At 37.3% G+C, this 16,009-nt stretch overlaps 1 protein-coding gene across 2 annotated transcripts in view; it reads left to right on the top strand.

Annotated features, from left to right (window-relative positions):
* Positions 1-281: 281 nt before the first annotated feature.
* CDKL3 (cyclin dependent kinase like 3) overlaps positions 282-16,009 on the top strand; it is a 31,213-nt gene continuing 15,485 nt past the window's right edge. For both annotated transcript variants that reach the window (XM_043912785.1, XM_043912786.1), the window contains exons 1-4: positions 282-1,043; positions 4,426-4,620; positions 14,220-14,398; positions 15,633-15,745. In XM_043912785.1, the coding sequence (XP_043768720.1) occupies positions 879-1,043; positions 4,426-4,620; positions 14,220-14,398; positions 15,633-15,745 (652 nt within the window). In that variant the 5' untranslated portion in view covers positions 282-878. The remainder of the gene's footprint in view (positions 1,044-4,425; positions 4,621-14,219; positions 14,399-15,632; positions 15,746-16,009) is intronic.

The raw sequence follows: 16,009 nt of genomic DNA, 5'->3' as shown, positions 1-16,009 counted from the left end.
AACTTCCACCCCGGTTCCCCTTCCCTAGAGGATTTGCAGTTTCTCGAGCTTTTGCCAAAGTATAATCCTCCCCTGTCGCGGCTCAGAACCAACCTTATGTAGTGGCCCCAGTTTGACCGACAGCTGCTCGTATTACCGACCTCCACCCGCAGGGAAGCTTCCAGTTAACCCCCACAGGAACTCTTGTCCGCGCGTTCCCATTTTCCCTTCCGGGTCGGGCCTGGCCGGCTTTCCGGTCTTGCGCAGTAGACCCCAAGCCAGTGACCTGCTGCCCGGTTGCTATGGTAGTAGGCAGCCGGGAGCTAGCAGGCTAGGTAGGGTGGGAGTCGCTGTGACTGCACTGAGCGAGGCGGCAGGATCACAGAATGGGCTGAAGCAGCGGCGGCTGCCCGGACGGGGTCGACGGTGGGGAAAGAGGCGCGGCACTGGTCTGGGACTCTAAGACTCTTGGTTTGAGGAGCGGGCGGGACCGAGGTTTTCTTGGGTCCCGGGGCCTGATCTGTTGGTGACTGCAGCTTTGCGGAAAACTTATATTTGATGGGGCTTGACGAGACGTGTGGGAACCCTACCCATGATGAATAGTGACATGTAGTGAGAGCATCTTAAAGCTTGGTGGGAATGATGGAGACAGTAGCAAGTTCCCCCAAGTTCTGGTGGTGGCCGAAGCCACATAAAGACACCCTGCTGCCGAACTGGCAGAGTTCCCAGAGACAAACGCGACTCGTGGAAAAGAATCCTAGTTTTCCTTTTCCCGTAATTTAAAGTATTAGTTTATTGTGATATTGCATTATCCATGTTGAATAAATAAAGGTATGAATGTTTAATCTTCTCCCCCCCACCCACCCTTTCTTTCCATAAAGAAAAAACCGGGCTTCAAAATGGAGATGTATGAAACCCTTGGAAAAGTGGGAGAGGGAAGTTATGGAACAGTCATGAAGTGTAAACATAAGGATACTGGGCAGATAGTGGCCATTAAGATATTTTATGAGAAACCAGAAAAGTCTGTCAACAAAATTGCAATGAGGGAAATAAAGTTTCTAAAGGTTTGCTTCTTTTACCGTAATTGCTCTCTGTAAGTCAAAAAAGAGATTGTTATGAAATAAAAACATATATAACGAATATTTCAGTTAACATAGGTATTTGGAATAGAAAAACAAGTGTGATAGCTTACCTTATTGTGTACATTTTGTAATTTTACAGTGATACTAGATAAATGTGCTTGTGTATAATGTAACAAAAACTGCCAAATGTGAAATAATTATTCGATTATTTAGTTTTATAACACTTAATAAAAATGTCTGTCTTTGTGCCAGATGTTGTGACTATAATGAGGTGAGAGACAGTACCTGCTCTTCAGAACTTTTATTATTTAATCAGAAAGACAAGAGGACATATTAAAATAACAGTGAATTTTAAGTGACTCACAGTAAAAGCCAGTGATTATCACAAAGTCCTACTGGATAGGGAAGATTTCTTGGAGGAGGTGGAACTTGAATTGGGCTTTAAAGGGTATGTAGGATTTAGGAAACATAAACAGCATAAGCTCGAGAGCCTAAAGCAAGACAAAGGACCAAGAGCAGAGCAGAGTGGACAAAGAGCATTTGCCTGTAGAGTTTCTTATACAGAAGTGGAAAGAAGTGAGATGAGAGAAGTAAATTGGAGATAGGTTTTAAAGTCTTCTAGACTAAGAAATCAAAACTTGATTTTTCCGAGAGATTTTGAATTCAGAGTAAAGAAATGGTTAATATTAATCTAGCATTATTTTTTTAGAATAGAGGACTATAGATTGGAGGACTGAGAAAGTAAAAATAAAGAAATGTGTTCTGACCTTAATTCAAGAATCCTTAAATGTGAGGGACCTTGCTAGAATGCAGCACTTTGAATTGAAAGTAGTAATATATTACTAAAGAAGACATGAAAGTGTAGAAGGCAGCAAAGAGGAGGAATCAAAGGTATCTTTGAGGTTCAGTGATTGCTACCATTGATCAGAGACTCAGAAGAGACCTGGTTTGGGAACTAGTTCAGTTTTAGAAATGTTGAATTCGAGGTGACAGGAAGTCAGTAAAGATGACCGGTAGGCTTTTAGACATGGGGAACAATATGAGGAGTGATCAGGGGACAAGGTAGAATTTCATGTAGGTATGATAGATCCACCCAAGGAAAGACTTAAGAAGTGTAGAGAAAAGAGCATTAACATTCCTAGAGGATTGGGTACAAAACTAGTGATTTAAAAAATATCTATATATACATATGTATTTTGTTTATTGGAATTTAGATGCTTTAAGGTTCATAGTCTAGATGTTTATATGATGAAAAAAACAGCTTTTTTTCTTGTTCATTTTTATCTGATACAAAAGTAATATTCTTTTCTTGCTTTGTAAGTCTGTATTAGATATGATGGATCAATTTGCTTTCTAAATAGAAATATGTTAGGCATCTGTGGATCTCTGGAACTGCTCCATTTCTAGACAATGAAAAGGGAAGTTAAAGTCAGTAGAGATGTTATGATTTTGTGAGATACCTGTCCTTATCCTGATGACCTAAAACATAATACTAGAAGGCAACTTTGTGCACCATAAGTGAAATCTGATTAGGAGACCTTTTCCCAGGCAATATCTTTTGCTCTTTTTTTTCACCTTTGTTGCATTTAAGCAGATTTTTTTTCCCCTTCTTGATTGTTTTGTAAAAATAACTGATATGTGGCAAGAACACAGAGATGAATTTGACAATTTACTATTGTAATTATTTAGGCTATTTTGAGATACCCTAACTTTTCTTCCCATTGGTTTATTTCTTGTAGAATTTTTAGTTTAATCAAATCTAATTCCACAAGAGACATTTCTTGGATTAGTTAACATTCTTAGTCTAAAAACAACAGCCATAATGACTTAATTAGAACTAAATTTTTATCTGCTAGAATTTCATTAAATAAGTTAGAGTAACTAGTGGGAATATCTGTAGAAAAGTTTTCTGTTTATAAAAGAAAACAAAAATAAACAACCTGAAAAAGGACAGTGGAGTATTTCTGGGGGTTTCACGGTTTATCTGAGGAAGTCACTGATCCCTTATCCCTAGATGCTGCTGCTGCTGCTACTGCTAAGTCGCTTCAGTCATGTTTGGCTCTGTGCGACCCCATAGAAGGCAGCCAACCAGGCTCCTCTGTCCATGGGATTCTCTAGGCAGGAACACTGGAGTGGGTTGCCATTTCCTTCTCCAGTACCCCTGGATGGATGTTCCTTAATGCTTATTAACTTGCACTCACCCTTCTCTGCTTTTGCCTTTAAAATTACAACTGGACAAGAAAACAGTAATTTTCCATAGTTGAAGGATTATATTGTAGTATCCAAAGGCAGTCTTTTTTTTTTTGCTACTGCCAGCTTGTTGCTATAGCACTCTGGCACCCCACCAACCAGGGAAATTGGAGCAAAAATAGGAAAGGAATCTGGCATTATATTTTGGCATGTTTTTCTGTTAGTCATGTTTTGAGGACTTTAGTTTATATATTAGTACAGATAACTAGAAAAATTGATATTGTGCCATTGGAATAAAGGCAAATTTTTTTTCATCCAAGTTGACTTTTTGATGAATTCAACATAGAAAATATACCCCTTAATTTTTAACCAAAGGAATAAATATTTTTGGTAATTTGAAAAAGTTAAATATTTGAGAATTGATTGTAATTAAGTCAGTGTATTAAAAAATAGAGTAAGCAGCATAAAATGTTAAACCTCTTTTAGTTTTCTAAGATGATATATTCCATTATGGACATTTTGAAATTACCTGTAGTGAGTGCTTACCAATGTAAAAATGTGTTTCATTGCTTGATAGAATCTTACAATGAGCAAAAATGTACCCACAGATAATTGTATATTTATATAAATTTCCTATGGATGTAAGTTGGTATTTCACATATATGAAAAGTTTCTAGATATCTTTATATCTTTTTGTTACAGTGTGATGAATTTATAACCTCCACCTGGAACTTAACATTTTACTCTTGAGACTTCAGGACCAAACTCAGTAATTAATTTCTATAAATTCTGATGACATGCTCAGTGGCACTGGAATTCATGCTCATTTGAAACCATAAGGACCTTTTAATCACAACCAATTTAAAGGATAGGGCAATATCTCTTAGCAGAATACAAAGTTACATTTCAGCATGTTAACTCTGAATTATTTTAGAAAGCAACCAAATGTAAACTTGAAGTAAAGCAATATATCTCCCTTTGTTCTATAAATATTAACTATGAAATAGATAAACATTTAAAAAAATAGGAATGTAAGCAAATCAACAAATTTTTATTGAAATGCATGGAGGAAAAGAAACTGAGAATATTCCTCTTTTTAAAATTATATGAGTCTTATATGTGCAAATTATGGTGCATGAGATACTTATTAAAAATCCATTTCTTTTGTTGATAGCAATTTCGTCATGAAAACCTGGTCAATCTGATTGAAGTTTTTAGACAGAAAAAGAAAATTCATTTGGTGTTTGAATTTATTGACCACACAGTTTTAGATGAGTTACAACATTATTGTCACGGATTAGAGAGTAAACGACTTAGAAAATACCTCTTCCAGATTCTTCGAGCAATTGAATATCTTCACAATAATAATGTAAGTGCTTAAAAATAACCCAAACTATAGGAAAACCATGAATTGTAAGTGCCTTTTAAACATTGTTCTGTTTTTATGAAAGTTGTTAAAATTATTTTTCTGTACAATATTGACATTATGAAAATGGAAAGAAGGTTGGGGGAATTACTACCTTATAATTCAGTCACAAAACCAAAAACCATATTGAACACACAATAATTGTAACCATAAAGCAGACCAACTCTGAGATGCTAAGGAGGTGTAGAAAAGTCAGCAGTCAACTCTGGCGTCTTTTATTAGTGAAAATATATCAAGACATCGAAAGTCAAGCCAGCCCAGATGATGGGAGGTCTGGAAGTAGGAACTGGAAACTAAGCCAGGGGAATGGCAAGAGAATGTGGATGCCTTTAGGGAAAGAAAGGAGAGAAAGTGGCTGAGGAGTGTAGAGCCTTGTGTTTTAAATCAAGAAAGAAAAAAAGATCAACTGTTTTGATTTTGTGTTGCCTTTTAACATTGTTTAGTTACTGTTTATTTCAGCAGGTTTTTATGGACATACTTTGTTCCCAACATGAACTCTACTTTCTGTAAAGTTAGGCATAGTAAGTGATATTAGGCATAACATCTATATAGCCTAAGCTTTTTCAGATACCTTAATTTCTAATAGTCTGTCTCAGTAATAGTGCATCTCCTGTTGCAGCTTTGTTGTAATGGCATCTAGGACTCAGATTGTAGTTTCCTTGCCCAAATGGATCCAAGGGGAGGCAGTATAATGTAATAGTTAACAGCACACAGTCTTTGGAATCAGACTATGCTAGATTTTTACCTAGTGGCTTATCTATAGATAACCACACAACTTGTGTAGCTCACAGTTACATAATGAAAGGTAGGCCCATCACTCTGTGGCCCCAGGAAAATTATCTAACCTTTTGGAGCCTCAGTTTCCTCATCTGTAAAATAATGCTATATTACCTCACAGATTTTTTTGTAAAGATCAAATTAGGTAATAGCTACATAGTGTTTAGCACTGTGTCAGGTGTATTTTAAATGCTCAATAAACAGTGCTGATAGGGAGTCAGATATACTTATCTCTATCCCTATAGTGTCTTGCCTGTAGTAGACTAAAAACATTTCTTGAATAATGGGAGACACCAGTCTGAGAGCAGAAAACTTCAAAGAGGAGGTAAAATTAAAGTAAGAATTTTGAACTTAGGTGTTTAAATTCAGGCACATAGGGAAACAACCCAAGGGCTTAACAGACAATTGAGATGTCATTGATACACATACGAATATTACTAAGCCATGAAAAAGGGTGAAACATCACCATTTGCAGCAGCATGGATGGACCTAGTGAGTATCATACTAAGTTAAATCAGACAGAGAAAGATAAATATATCATTTAAATGTGGAATCTAAAAAATAATAGTAATGAATCTATATACAAAACAGAAGCAGATTCACAGACATAGGAAACAGCCTTACAGTTACCAAAGGGGAAGTGGGAGGGCTAAACTGGGAGTAGGATTAACAGATGCAAACTACTATATGTTAAATAGATAAACAGCAAGGATTTACTTTATAGCATAGGGAACTATAGTTAATATCTTGTAATACCTATAATGGAAAATAATCTGCAAAATAATATGTATATAACTGAATCAGTTTGCTGTACATCTGAAATTGACACAGTATTTTGATTCAACTATAGTTCACTAAAACAAACAAAAATGGCTTAATAGAATCAAAATGGAGTAAAAATGTAAATGACCTTGAAACTAATGAATCAAAAAAGTACAAGCACATAGAGCTAATAGAGCAGAATTATTATCATTGTAATATGGAGTTCTATGTATTTTGGGAGAATTTCACTACAAAATAAACGAGAATCAAACTCACTGTTTGAATCCAAAATTTGATAATTCATATCATATACAAAAATTAACTCTAAATGGGTTAATGACCTAAATGTAAGCGCCAGAACTATAAAACTCAGAAGAAAACATAGGTGGTAATCTGTGCGGCCATGTATTATGCAATCATTCTTTTTTTTTTTTTTTAGGCAATCATTCTTTAGATATGACATCAAAAGCAAAAGTAATCAGAATAGACAAATTGGACTCCATCAAAATTAAAAACTTTTGTGCATTGAAGGACACAATCAAGAAAGTAGAAAGACAGTTCACAGATGGGAGAAAATATTTGAAAATCATATATGATAAGCAACTAGTTTCTAGATTATATAAAATACAATTCAACATAGAAAGACAACCCAATTTAAAAATGGGCAAAGAATAATAGCAAGTATATTTATTTAAAATCTTAGTAGACATTTCTCCAAAGAAGATATACAAATGGCTAATAGCACATGAAATGATGCTCAATATCTTGAGTCATTGTGGTAATGCATATCAAAAATCACGGTGAGATACCATTTCACACTCACTAGGCTGGCTGTAATTTAAAAAATAGACAAGAAGGAATGTTGGCAAGGAAGCTGAGAAACTGGAACCTTTATACACTGCTGGTGGTAATGTAAAATGGTGCAGCTGCTATGGAAAACAGCTTGGCAGTTTCTCAAAAAGTTAAACATAGAATTAGCATATGACCCAGCAATTTTACTCCTAGGTATCTATCCAAGAGAATTGATAGCATATGTTCACATAAAAACCTGCCCAGGAATGTCATATAAGCATTATTCAAAATAGCTGAAAAGTAGAAACAAATGTATATTAGCTGATGAATGGATAAACAAAATGAAGTATACCCATATAATGGGATTTATTCAGCCTCAAAAAGGAATGGATTGCTGATGCATCCTATAGAATGAGTGAAACTTGAAAACATGTTGAAAAAAATCAAATGCAAAAAACACATAAGTATAAATTCCACTTAAATGAAAAATTCAGAAGAGGCATTTTTGTTTCCAGATACTTTGGAGTCCAATTTGTCTGGGCTTCCCAAATGGCACTTGTGGTAAAGAATTTGCCTGCCAATGCAGGAGACGCAAGAGACCTGGGCTTAGTCCCAGGGTTGTCGGAAAGGTCTCCTGGAGAAGGAAATGGCAACCCACTCCAGTATGCTTGCCTGGGAAATCCCATGGACAGAGGAGCCCGGTGGGCTACAGTCCATGGGGTCCCAGAGTTGCACACGACTGAGCATACTTCTTTGATTGCTTTTGCTTTTGATGTCATATCTAAAACAAGTGTATATTTGTTTTTTTTTAAGAAATGTCTATTCAAGTTCTCTGCCCATTTTTAAATTGGATTATTTGTCTTCCTATTGTCAAGCTGTATTTTCTATATTTTGGATAGAAGATCCTAGTCAGATACATGATTTGCTATTATTTTCTCTTTTGGGTTGCCTTTTTGCTTTCTTAATACTGTTTTTTTCCCCCCTTCGCTTAGTTTTTTAATCATTTCTTTCTCTTTATTGATATCATTTATTTGGTGAGACATTCTGTTGATACTTTTCTTTAGGTCTTTAGATATGGTTTCCTTTTACCTTGAACATATTTAAACAACCAAGAGAGGACTCTACACATGGACATCACCAGATGGCCAATACCAAAATCAGATTGATTATATTCTTTGCAGCCAAAGATGGAGAAGTCCTATACAGTCAGCAAAAACAAGACTGGTAGTGGACTGTGGCTCAGATCATGAACTCCTTATTGCCAGATTCAGACTTAAATTGAAGAAAGTGGGGAAAACCACTAAGCCATTCAGGTATGACCTAAATCAAAACCCTTATGATTATACAATGGAAGTGAGAAATAGATTTAAGGGACTAGATATGATAGAGTGTCTGATGAACTATGGACATGAATTGAGGTTTGTGACATTGTATAGGAGACATGATCAAGACCATCTCCAAGAAAAAGAAATGCAAAAAAAGCAAAATGGCTGTCTGAGGAGGCCTTACAAATAGCTGTGAAAAGAAGAGAAGCGAAAAGGAAAGGAGAAAAGGAAAGATATACCCATTTGAATGCAGAGTTCCAAAGAATAGCAAGGAGAGATAAGAAAGCCTTCCCCTGCGATCAGTGCAAAGAAATAGAGGAAAACAATAGAATGGGAAAGACTAGAGATCTCTTCAAGAAATTTAGAGATACCAAGGGAAAATTTCATGCAAAGATGGGCTCAGTAAAGGACAGAAATGGTATGGACCTGACAGAAGCAGCAGATATTAAGAAGGGGTGGCAAGAATACACAGAAAAACTGTACAAAAAAGATCTTCACGACCCAGATAATCACAATGGTTTGATCACTCACCTAGAGCCACACATCCTGGAATGTGAAGTCAAGTGGGCCTTAGGAAGCATCACTATGAACAAAACTAGTGGACGTGATGGAATTCCAGCTTAGCTATTTCAAATCCTAAAAGATGATGCTGTGAAAGCACTGTACTCAATATGTCAGCAAATTTGGAAAACTCAGCAGTGGCCACAGGGCTGGAAAAGGTCAGTTTTCATTCCAATTCCAAAGAAAGGCAATGCCAAAGAATGCTCAAGCTACTGCACAGTTGTACTCATCTCACACGCTAGTAAAGTAATGCTCAAAATTCTCCAAGCCAGGCTTCAACAGTACGTGAACCGTGAACTTCCAGATGTTCAAGCTGCTTTTAGAAAAGGCAGAGGAACCAAAGATCAAATTGCCAACACCCACTAGATCATTGAAAAAGCAAGAGAGTTCCAGAAAAACATCTATTTCTGCCTCTTTATTGACTATGCCAAAGCCTTTGACTGTGTGGATCACAATAAACAGTGGAATATTCTGAAAGAGATGGGCATACCAGACCACCTGACCTGCCTCTTGAGAAACCTGTATGCAGGTCAAGAAGCAACAGTTTGAACTAGACATGGAACAACACACTGATTCCAAATAGGGAAAGGAGTACATCAAGGCTGTATATTGTCACCCTGCTTATTTATCTTATATGCAGAGTACATCCTGAGAAACGCTGGGCTGGATGAAGCATAAGCTGGAATCAAGATTGCCAGGAGAAATATCAATAACCTCAGATATGCAGATGACACCACCCTTACTTCTTGAAAGTAAAAGAGGAGAGTGAAAAAGTTGACTTAAAGCTCAACATTCAGAAAACTGAGATCATGGCATCTGGTCCCATCACTTCATGGCAAGTAGATGGGGAGACAGTGGAAACAGTGGCTGACTTTATTTTTTTGGGCTCCAAAATCACTGCAAATGGTGATTGCAGCCATGAAATTAAAAGACGCTTACTCCTTGGAAGGAAAGTTATGACCAACCTAGATAGCATATTAAAAAGCAGAGACATTATTTTGCCAACAAAGGTTCATCTAGTCATGGCTATGGTTTTTCCAGTGGTCATGTATGGATGTGAGAGTTGGACTATAAAGAAAGCTGAGCGCAGAAGAATTGATGCTTTTGAACTGTGGTGTTAGAGAAGACTCTTGAGAGTCCCTTGGACTGCAAGGAGATCCAACCAGTCCATCCTAAAGGAGATCAGTCCTGGGTGTTCGTTGGAAGGACAGATGTTGAAGCTGAAACTCCAATACTTTGGCCACCTGATGCGATGAGCTGACTCATTCGAAAAGACCGTGGTGCTGGGAAAGATTGAGGGCAGGAGGAGAAGGGGACGACAGAGGATGAAATGCTTGGATGGCATCACTGACTCAATGGACATGAGTTTGGGTAGCCTCTGGGAGTTGGTGATAGACAGGGAGGCCTGGCGTGCTGCAGTTCATGGGGTCTCAAAGAGTCGGATGTGACTGAGCAACTGAACTGAAATGAACGGAATAGTCTTTTTCTCGCAGGTTATGTATGGGCTTCTTCAGGCAGAGCTTCTTATTGACTGCTTTTTCCCCTCATGCATGGCCATATATCTTTCTTTGCACACCTTTTTGGGGGGATTTTCTTGGAAATTTTGTAATTTTTTGTTGAGAACTGGACATGTAAAATAATACATTGTGGCAATCTGGAGATCAGAATTTCCTATGTCTCAAGGTTTGCAGTTGTAACTGTTTGTTAGTTATTTTCCTGAACTAATTTGTGAAGTCTGTATTCTTTGTCATGTGTGACCACTGAAATCTCTGCTCAGTTAGTTTAAAGGTCAGCTAATGTTTGAACAGAGATTTTCTTAAACTCTTGAAACTAATAAATCTCTCAGCCATATTTACTGGGTATTTACTGAGGGCTCCTTCTCTCTCTGTGTTGGGGCATATCTTCAGTGTTTAGGCAGAGAGTTTACAACTTAGCCCTTCTTGCTTGTGTAGAACCTAAATTCCACCAGACTTGAGAGCTTAGGGACAATCTCAGATCTTTCCCAGTGTGTGCACAGCTGGGCATGTACCCTTCATGTTGGAACTTTCCAAATCCTTTATGGGCATCTCACTCCCAGCCTCTCTTTTTAATTATTTTGGTCAGCTTGTTGTTTGTCCTGTTATAGCTCCCTCAGGTGGCTATAATGTTATTTAGTAGCTCCTAATTGTTTCTGACAAAGGCCATTTGCCCCCAGCAAGCTCTGAGTTAGGTCAGTGAAGACAAGACTTCTAGTGGAATTTTCCAGTAGTCTGACAGACGTGTTAGATAATGACTGTTACCTGGGAATGGGGCTTTGGAGGAGGTCCAACCCTATAGCTAGGAGATACAGCTTCCTCTGGTGGCCACTAGGCTGCTAGTTTTCACCATGATTTGGGAGCTGTTGGTCTACAAAGCTACCAGGAACTGGGGAGTGGGGAATAGAAATAGGATAACTTAAGAATACCAGTGGATCATATGGTGAGGTTATGTTTTAACTTTTGGAAGAAACTGCCAAACTGTTTTTTTCCAAAGGGGCTATACCATTTTATATCCCCACCAACACTGTATCAGTTTTTCTGTGTCCTCCCAATATTGTTATTATCTTTTGATTATCACTATTCCAGTGGATGTGAAGTGGTATCTTCTTTTTTCTTTTGAGCATTTATTCACAAATGACATGACCATTTCTGTAGAAAATTTTATGGAATCTACAGTAAAGTTAAAAGAACTAAGCTGTAAGTTTCTTAAGATTGTAGGATAGAAGATCAATATACCAAAATTATTTGTATTTCTGTGTATTAGCAACAATGAGAAACTGAATTAAAAATACCATTGTAATAGCATCAAAAATATAAAATACTTAGAGAAAATAAGACCTATACACTGAAAACTATTAAACATTGATGAGAAAAATTAAAGAAAATCTAAACACATAGAAATACTATGTTTATAGAGGTCTCAGTGTGATTGTGGAAGACCAAAGAGGATGTTGTTAAAACACAATTTTAAAACTGGAATTCAGAGAGTGCTTGATTCTCAAAGATAACAAAATTCTGCATGTAGTCAGGGTGTTAACTGTTAAAAAGAGGGAACATATTAGGGTGTCAACTGAGTGCATCTTTATGCATGTTTAAAGCACTAAGGCAGAGGGTCATGGCTGTGTAGTAGGCAGAATATGTAAAGTGATATTTTAAAGTGCTTTTCCATGTCTATTTTTGCTCATGTTATATTCTCAGATCTTGGTATAGTACCCGGCATGTAGTAGTCACTCAGTAAAAGTTGTGAAAGTAAAAAGGGACTAACAAAGTTTTACAGATGGTGCCTTTAAGGTGATTCATTACTCTAAGATAATTATTTGGCCAATTAGGAGGAAGACTTGAGGCAGAACAAAAGCTAATCCCAAAAGCTTATAGCAATAAGTTATATAAAAAAGGAAAGATCCCAGAATTCTGTCACCAAGATGTTTTCACTTGTGCTGTGATACTTTGCTGGTGATGAGAATATGCTTAATACATTTGATAAAGTTTTTAAATGCCTTCTTTGTTTCAGGCACTGTACTGGGCACGGGGGATATAGCCTGAACAAAACAGATACACATCTTGCCCTCATGGAACTTACCATCTAATGGGAATGACAAGTAAATAGGCAAATAATAAAGCATGACAAATAACTATGAAGGAGGAAGTATAGAATAATATATAAAAGGTACCTCTATTGCAGACATCTCAGCTGAGACATGAGGAAATAGTTGGTGAGGCAGTGTTCTAGGCAGTTGGAACAGCATTAGCAAATGTGAACAATGATGACACAAACCTGGCAAATTTGGAAACTAATATTCTATAGGCTAGGGAAGAGTGGCTGAGAATGTGAGCAGAGGCCAAGTCCTGTAAGTCCTTACCAGCCATTTTATGTAGCTTCAAATTTGTCCTATGGCATGGGGAATCCTTGAAGGAGTGACACAATCATACACATGATTTTAAAATAATACTCAGATTTCATTGTGGGCAATGAATGGGAGGGGATCAGAGGGAATTCAGGAAACCATTTAGTAAGGTAATAATTTTGATGAGAGAGCTTAGGGAACTTGAACTAGGGAGAGACGTGGATGGAGAGAATATGGGACCTGAGGCAGAAATGTGCCTTGATTTCTGGCTTGAGCCATGAGGTCAATGTTGGTTCCATTCACTGAGCTGAAGGACTCTTAAGAACAAATGGATTTGGGGGAGAAGATAATCCATTTAGTTTTTAATTATCTGAGTTTGTGGGAGTGTGTAGGTCAGCCTTCTTGCAGGCTTCCACTTCTTGTGGAAACCAAGAGAAATATCTTGGTTAGAGATAGAAATATGGAAATCACTAGTAAATAGATAGTTACTAAGGCCTGTAAGAGTAGGTGAGATTGAGATAAAACAGCCAATAGGTGGGAAGAAGCCCAAAAGAATATGGTATTCCCATAACGAAGTAAAGAAAGTACTAAAAAAAAAAAGTAGATGAGAGTGTGCAAGAAACAAGATGCATGAGAAGAGAAGCCTAAGACCAGAAGCCTACATTTACAGACAGAGAAAAAGAAACTGCCATAGGAGGAAACTGGTCCCAGGAGTCAGGAATGAAGGAGTGGTTGCCTGTATTTTTATACTAAGATATCTAGTGAGGGCTTCCCTGGTGGCTCAGCTGGTAAAGAATCCACCTGCAATGCAGGAAACCTGGGTTCGATCCCTTGGTTGTGAAGATCCCCTGGAGAAGGGAACAGTGGCTACCGACTCCAGTATTCTGGCCTAGAGAATTCCGTGGACTATATATACTCCATGAGGGTCACAAAGAGTAGGACACGACGGAGCAAATTTCACTTCACATCTGGCAAGATATGTATTGAGGGGTGTCTGTTGGATGTAGCAACAATGAAGTTGTTAATGACTTTGGCCCGGACACTTTTTAAAATTAATTTTTATTGGAATATAGTTGTTTTGCGAGCTTCCCAGGTGGCAGAGTTGGTAAAGAATCCGCCTGCCAGTACAGGAGATGTACGAGACGCAGGTTTGATCCCTGGGTCAGAAAGATTCCCCTGGAGTAAAAAATGGCAACCCACTCCAGTATTCTTGCCTGGAAAGTACTGTGCATAGAGGAGCTTAGTGGACGACAGTCAGTCAGGTGCAAAGAGTCAGACACAACTGAGTACACGCACACAACTATTTATACTTACATCTTTTTGCACTGTGTAGTTAATTCTTTGCATGTGGTAAGAACATAACTTTACTGTCTTAATTAGCTAGATTTTCTCTTAATTGTTGAAAAATTTTCTAGATAATGAAAACTCATTTTAATGTATTACATCTTCTGTTTGTTTTTTAGATCATTCATCGAGATATAAAACCTGAGAATATTTTAGTATCCCAATCAGGAATTACTAAACTCTGTGATTTTGGTTTTGCACGAACACTAGCAGCTCCTGGAGATGTTTATACGGACTACGTGGCCACACGCTGGTATAGAGCTCCAGAATTAGTATTAAAAGACACCTCTTATGGAAAGTATGTATAGTTGGGGATCCTGCCTGGCCTTTCCTAGCCATCTCTTTTTTCCCTTGGTGTATCTGTCACCAGAACTACTGACAAACTCTGCCTTCTGCATCTGGGCTTGGGATAGAAAAGGGACACACCAAAATAGAGCAGAGAGACCCTAGACATCTACCCTGCTGCTATTGATGTTACCACACTTGCCCCCTGGAGCTGAGTGGCCCCAGCCCCAGGAAACTTATGCAGAAGCCTCTCAGGCTGCCATCCTTGCTTGCCTTAAGCTGTGCCCCACCCTTTACAGAGTGGCCTCCTTGCGTCTCTGTAGACTCTAGATTCTGCAGCGATTTAAAAATCTACTCTGCCACTGTTAACACAAGTTTCCTAGTTCCTGAGTATGGCACAGTCTTTGCAAAGACTGACAAATAATAATCTTTAAATTGTACTAGATATTTCAAAAAGTAAAAATGCCTCAGTCTATTGTGAATCAGTAAAAATAGTATAGGATACAACAATCTAACAAACAAATAATGAAGCTTGAAGAACGTAAAGACACCATGAAGAGTGTGAGGGTTACAAATTCCTCCGTATCCTCACCAGCACTTGTTATTATCTGACTTTTGGATTCTAGTTGTCCTTATGGGTGTGAAGTGATATCTCCTTATGGGTTTGATTTCCATTTCCTTGATAACTAATGATTTTTTGACTTCATTGTTGATCTTTTTATGTGCTTATTGATCATTTATATATCTTCCTTGGAGAAATTTCTGTTCAGATCCTTAGCCCTTTTTTAAATTGGACTGGCTTTTTATTATTAAATTGTAAGAATTCTTTGTATATCTGGATATAAATTCCTTATCAGATACTTATTTGCAGATATTTTCTCTTATTTAGTTGTCTCTTGATTTTCTTGATGGTGTGTGTCATTTGAGAAACAATTTTTAATTTTGATGAAGTTCACTCTGTTTTTATTATTTGTTGCTTATGCTTTTGGTGTCATACCTAAGAATCTTTTGCCAAATCCAAGACTGTGAAACTCCTCTGTTTTAAGAGGTTTCTAGTTCTAGTCTTCCATCCATTTTGAGTTAATTTTTATAAGTGGTGTAAGATAAGGACATGGACATAGGTTCAATCACTGGTTGGGTAACTAAGATCCTGCAAGTTGCACAGCATGGCCAAAAAAAAAGTGTTTTTAGAAAAGATGTTTTATATATTTCTCCATGAAAGAGTGATTTATTCTTATTTGTTTCAGACCTGTGGATATCTGGGCTTTGGGCTGTATGATCATTGAGATGGCCACTGGAAATCCCTATCTTCCTAGCAGCTCTGATTTGGATTTACTTCATAAAATTGTTTTAAAAGTAGGTAGGTATTACTGAAATGTACTGTCAAATGCCTAAATAAGTGTTTTCAGATAAATTCTGCTTGATTTTCAAGTTTAGTATATCTTTATAAGAATAAGGAAGCATATTGTTTTAGTAGATGAAAGTAGATGGATGCTTTGGGCTGATTAAAAAAAAAGGTAGAAAAATTCTCTCTGTTTTTAAAAATAACATTTTTTTTCTGCCTGGATGCAAATAGCTGTACCATGTTGATGGTTGATACTAAGAAAAATAGTAAAATAGGAAC

The sequence above is a fragment of the Cervus elaphus genome, chromosome 9, assembly GCF_910594005.1.
Source record: "Cervus elaphus chromosome 9, mCerEla1.1, whole genome shotgun sequence".
Lineage (NCBI taxonomy): Eukaryota > Metazoa > Chordata > Mammalia > Artiodactyla > Cervidae > Cervus > Cervus elaphus.
Note: the sequence above shows the minus strand (reverse complement) of the source record. Positions and strands in the feature narration are given on the sequence as shown.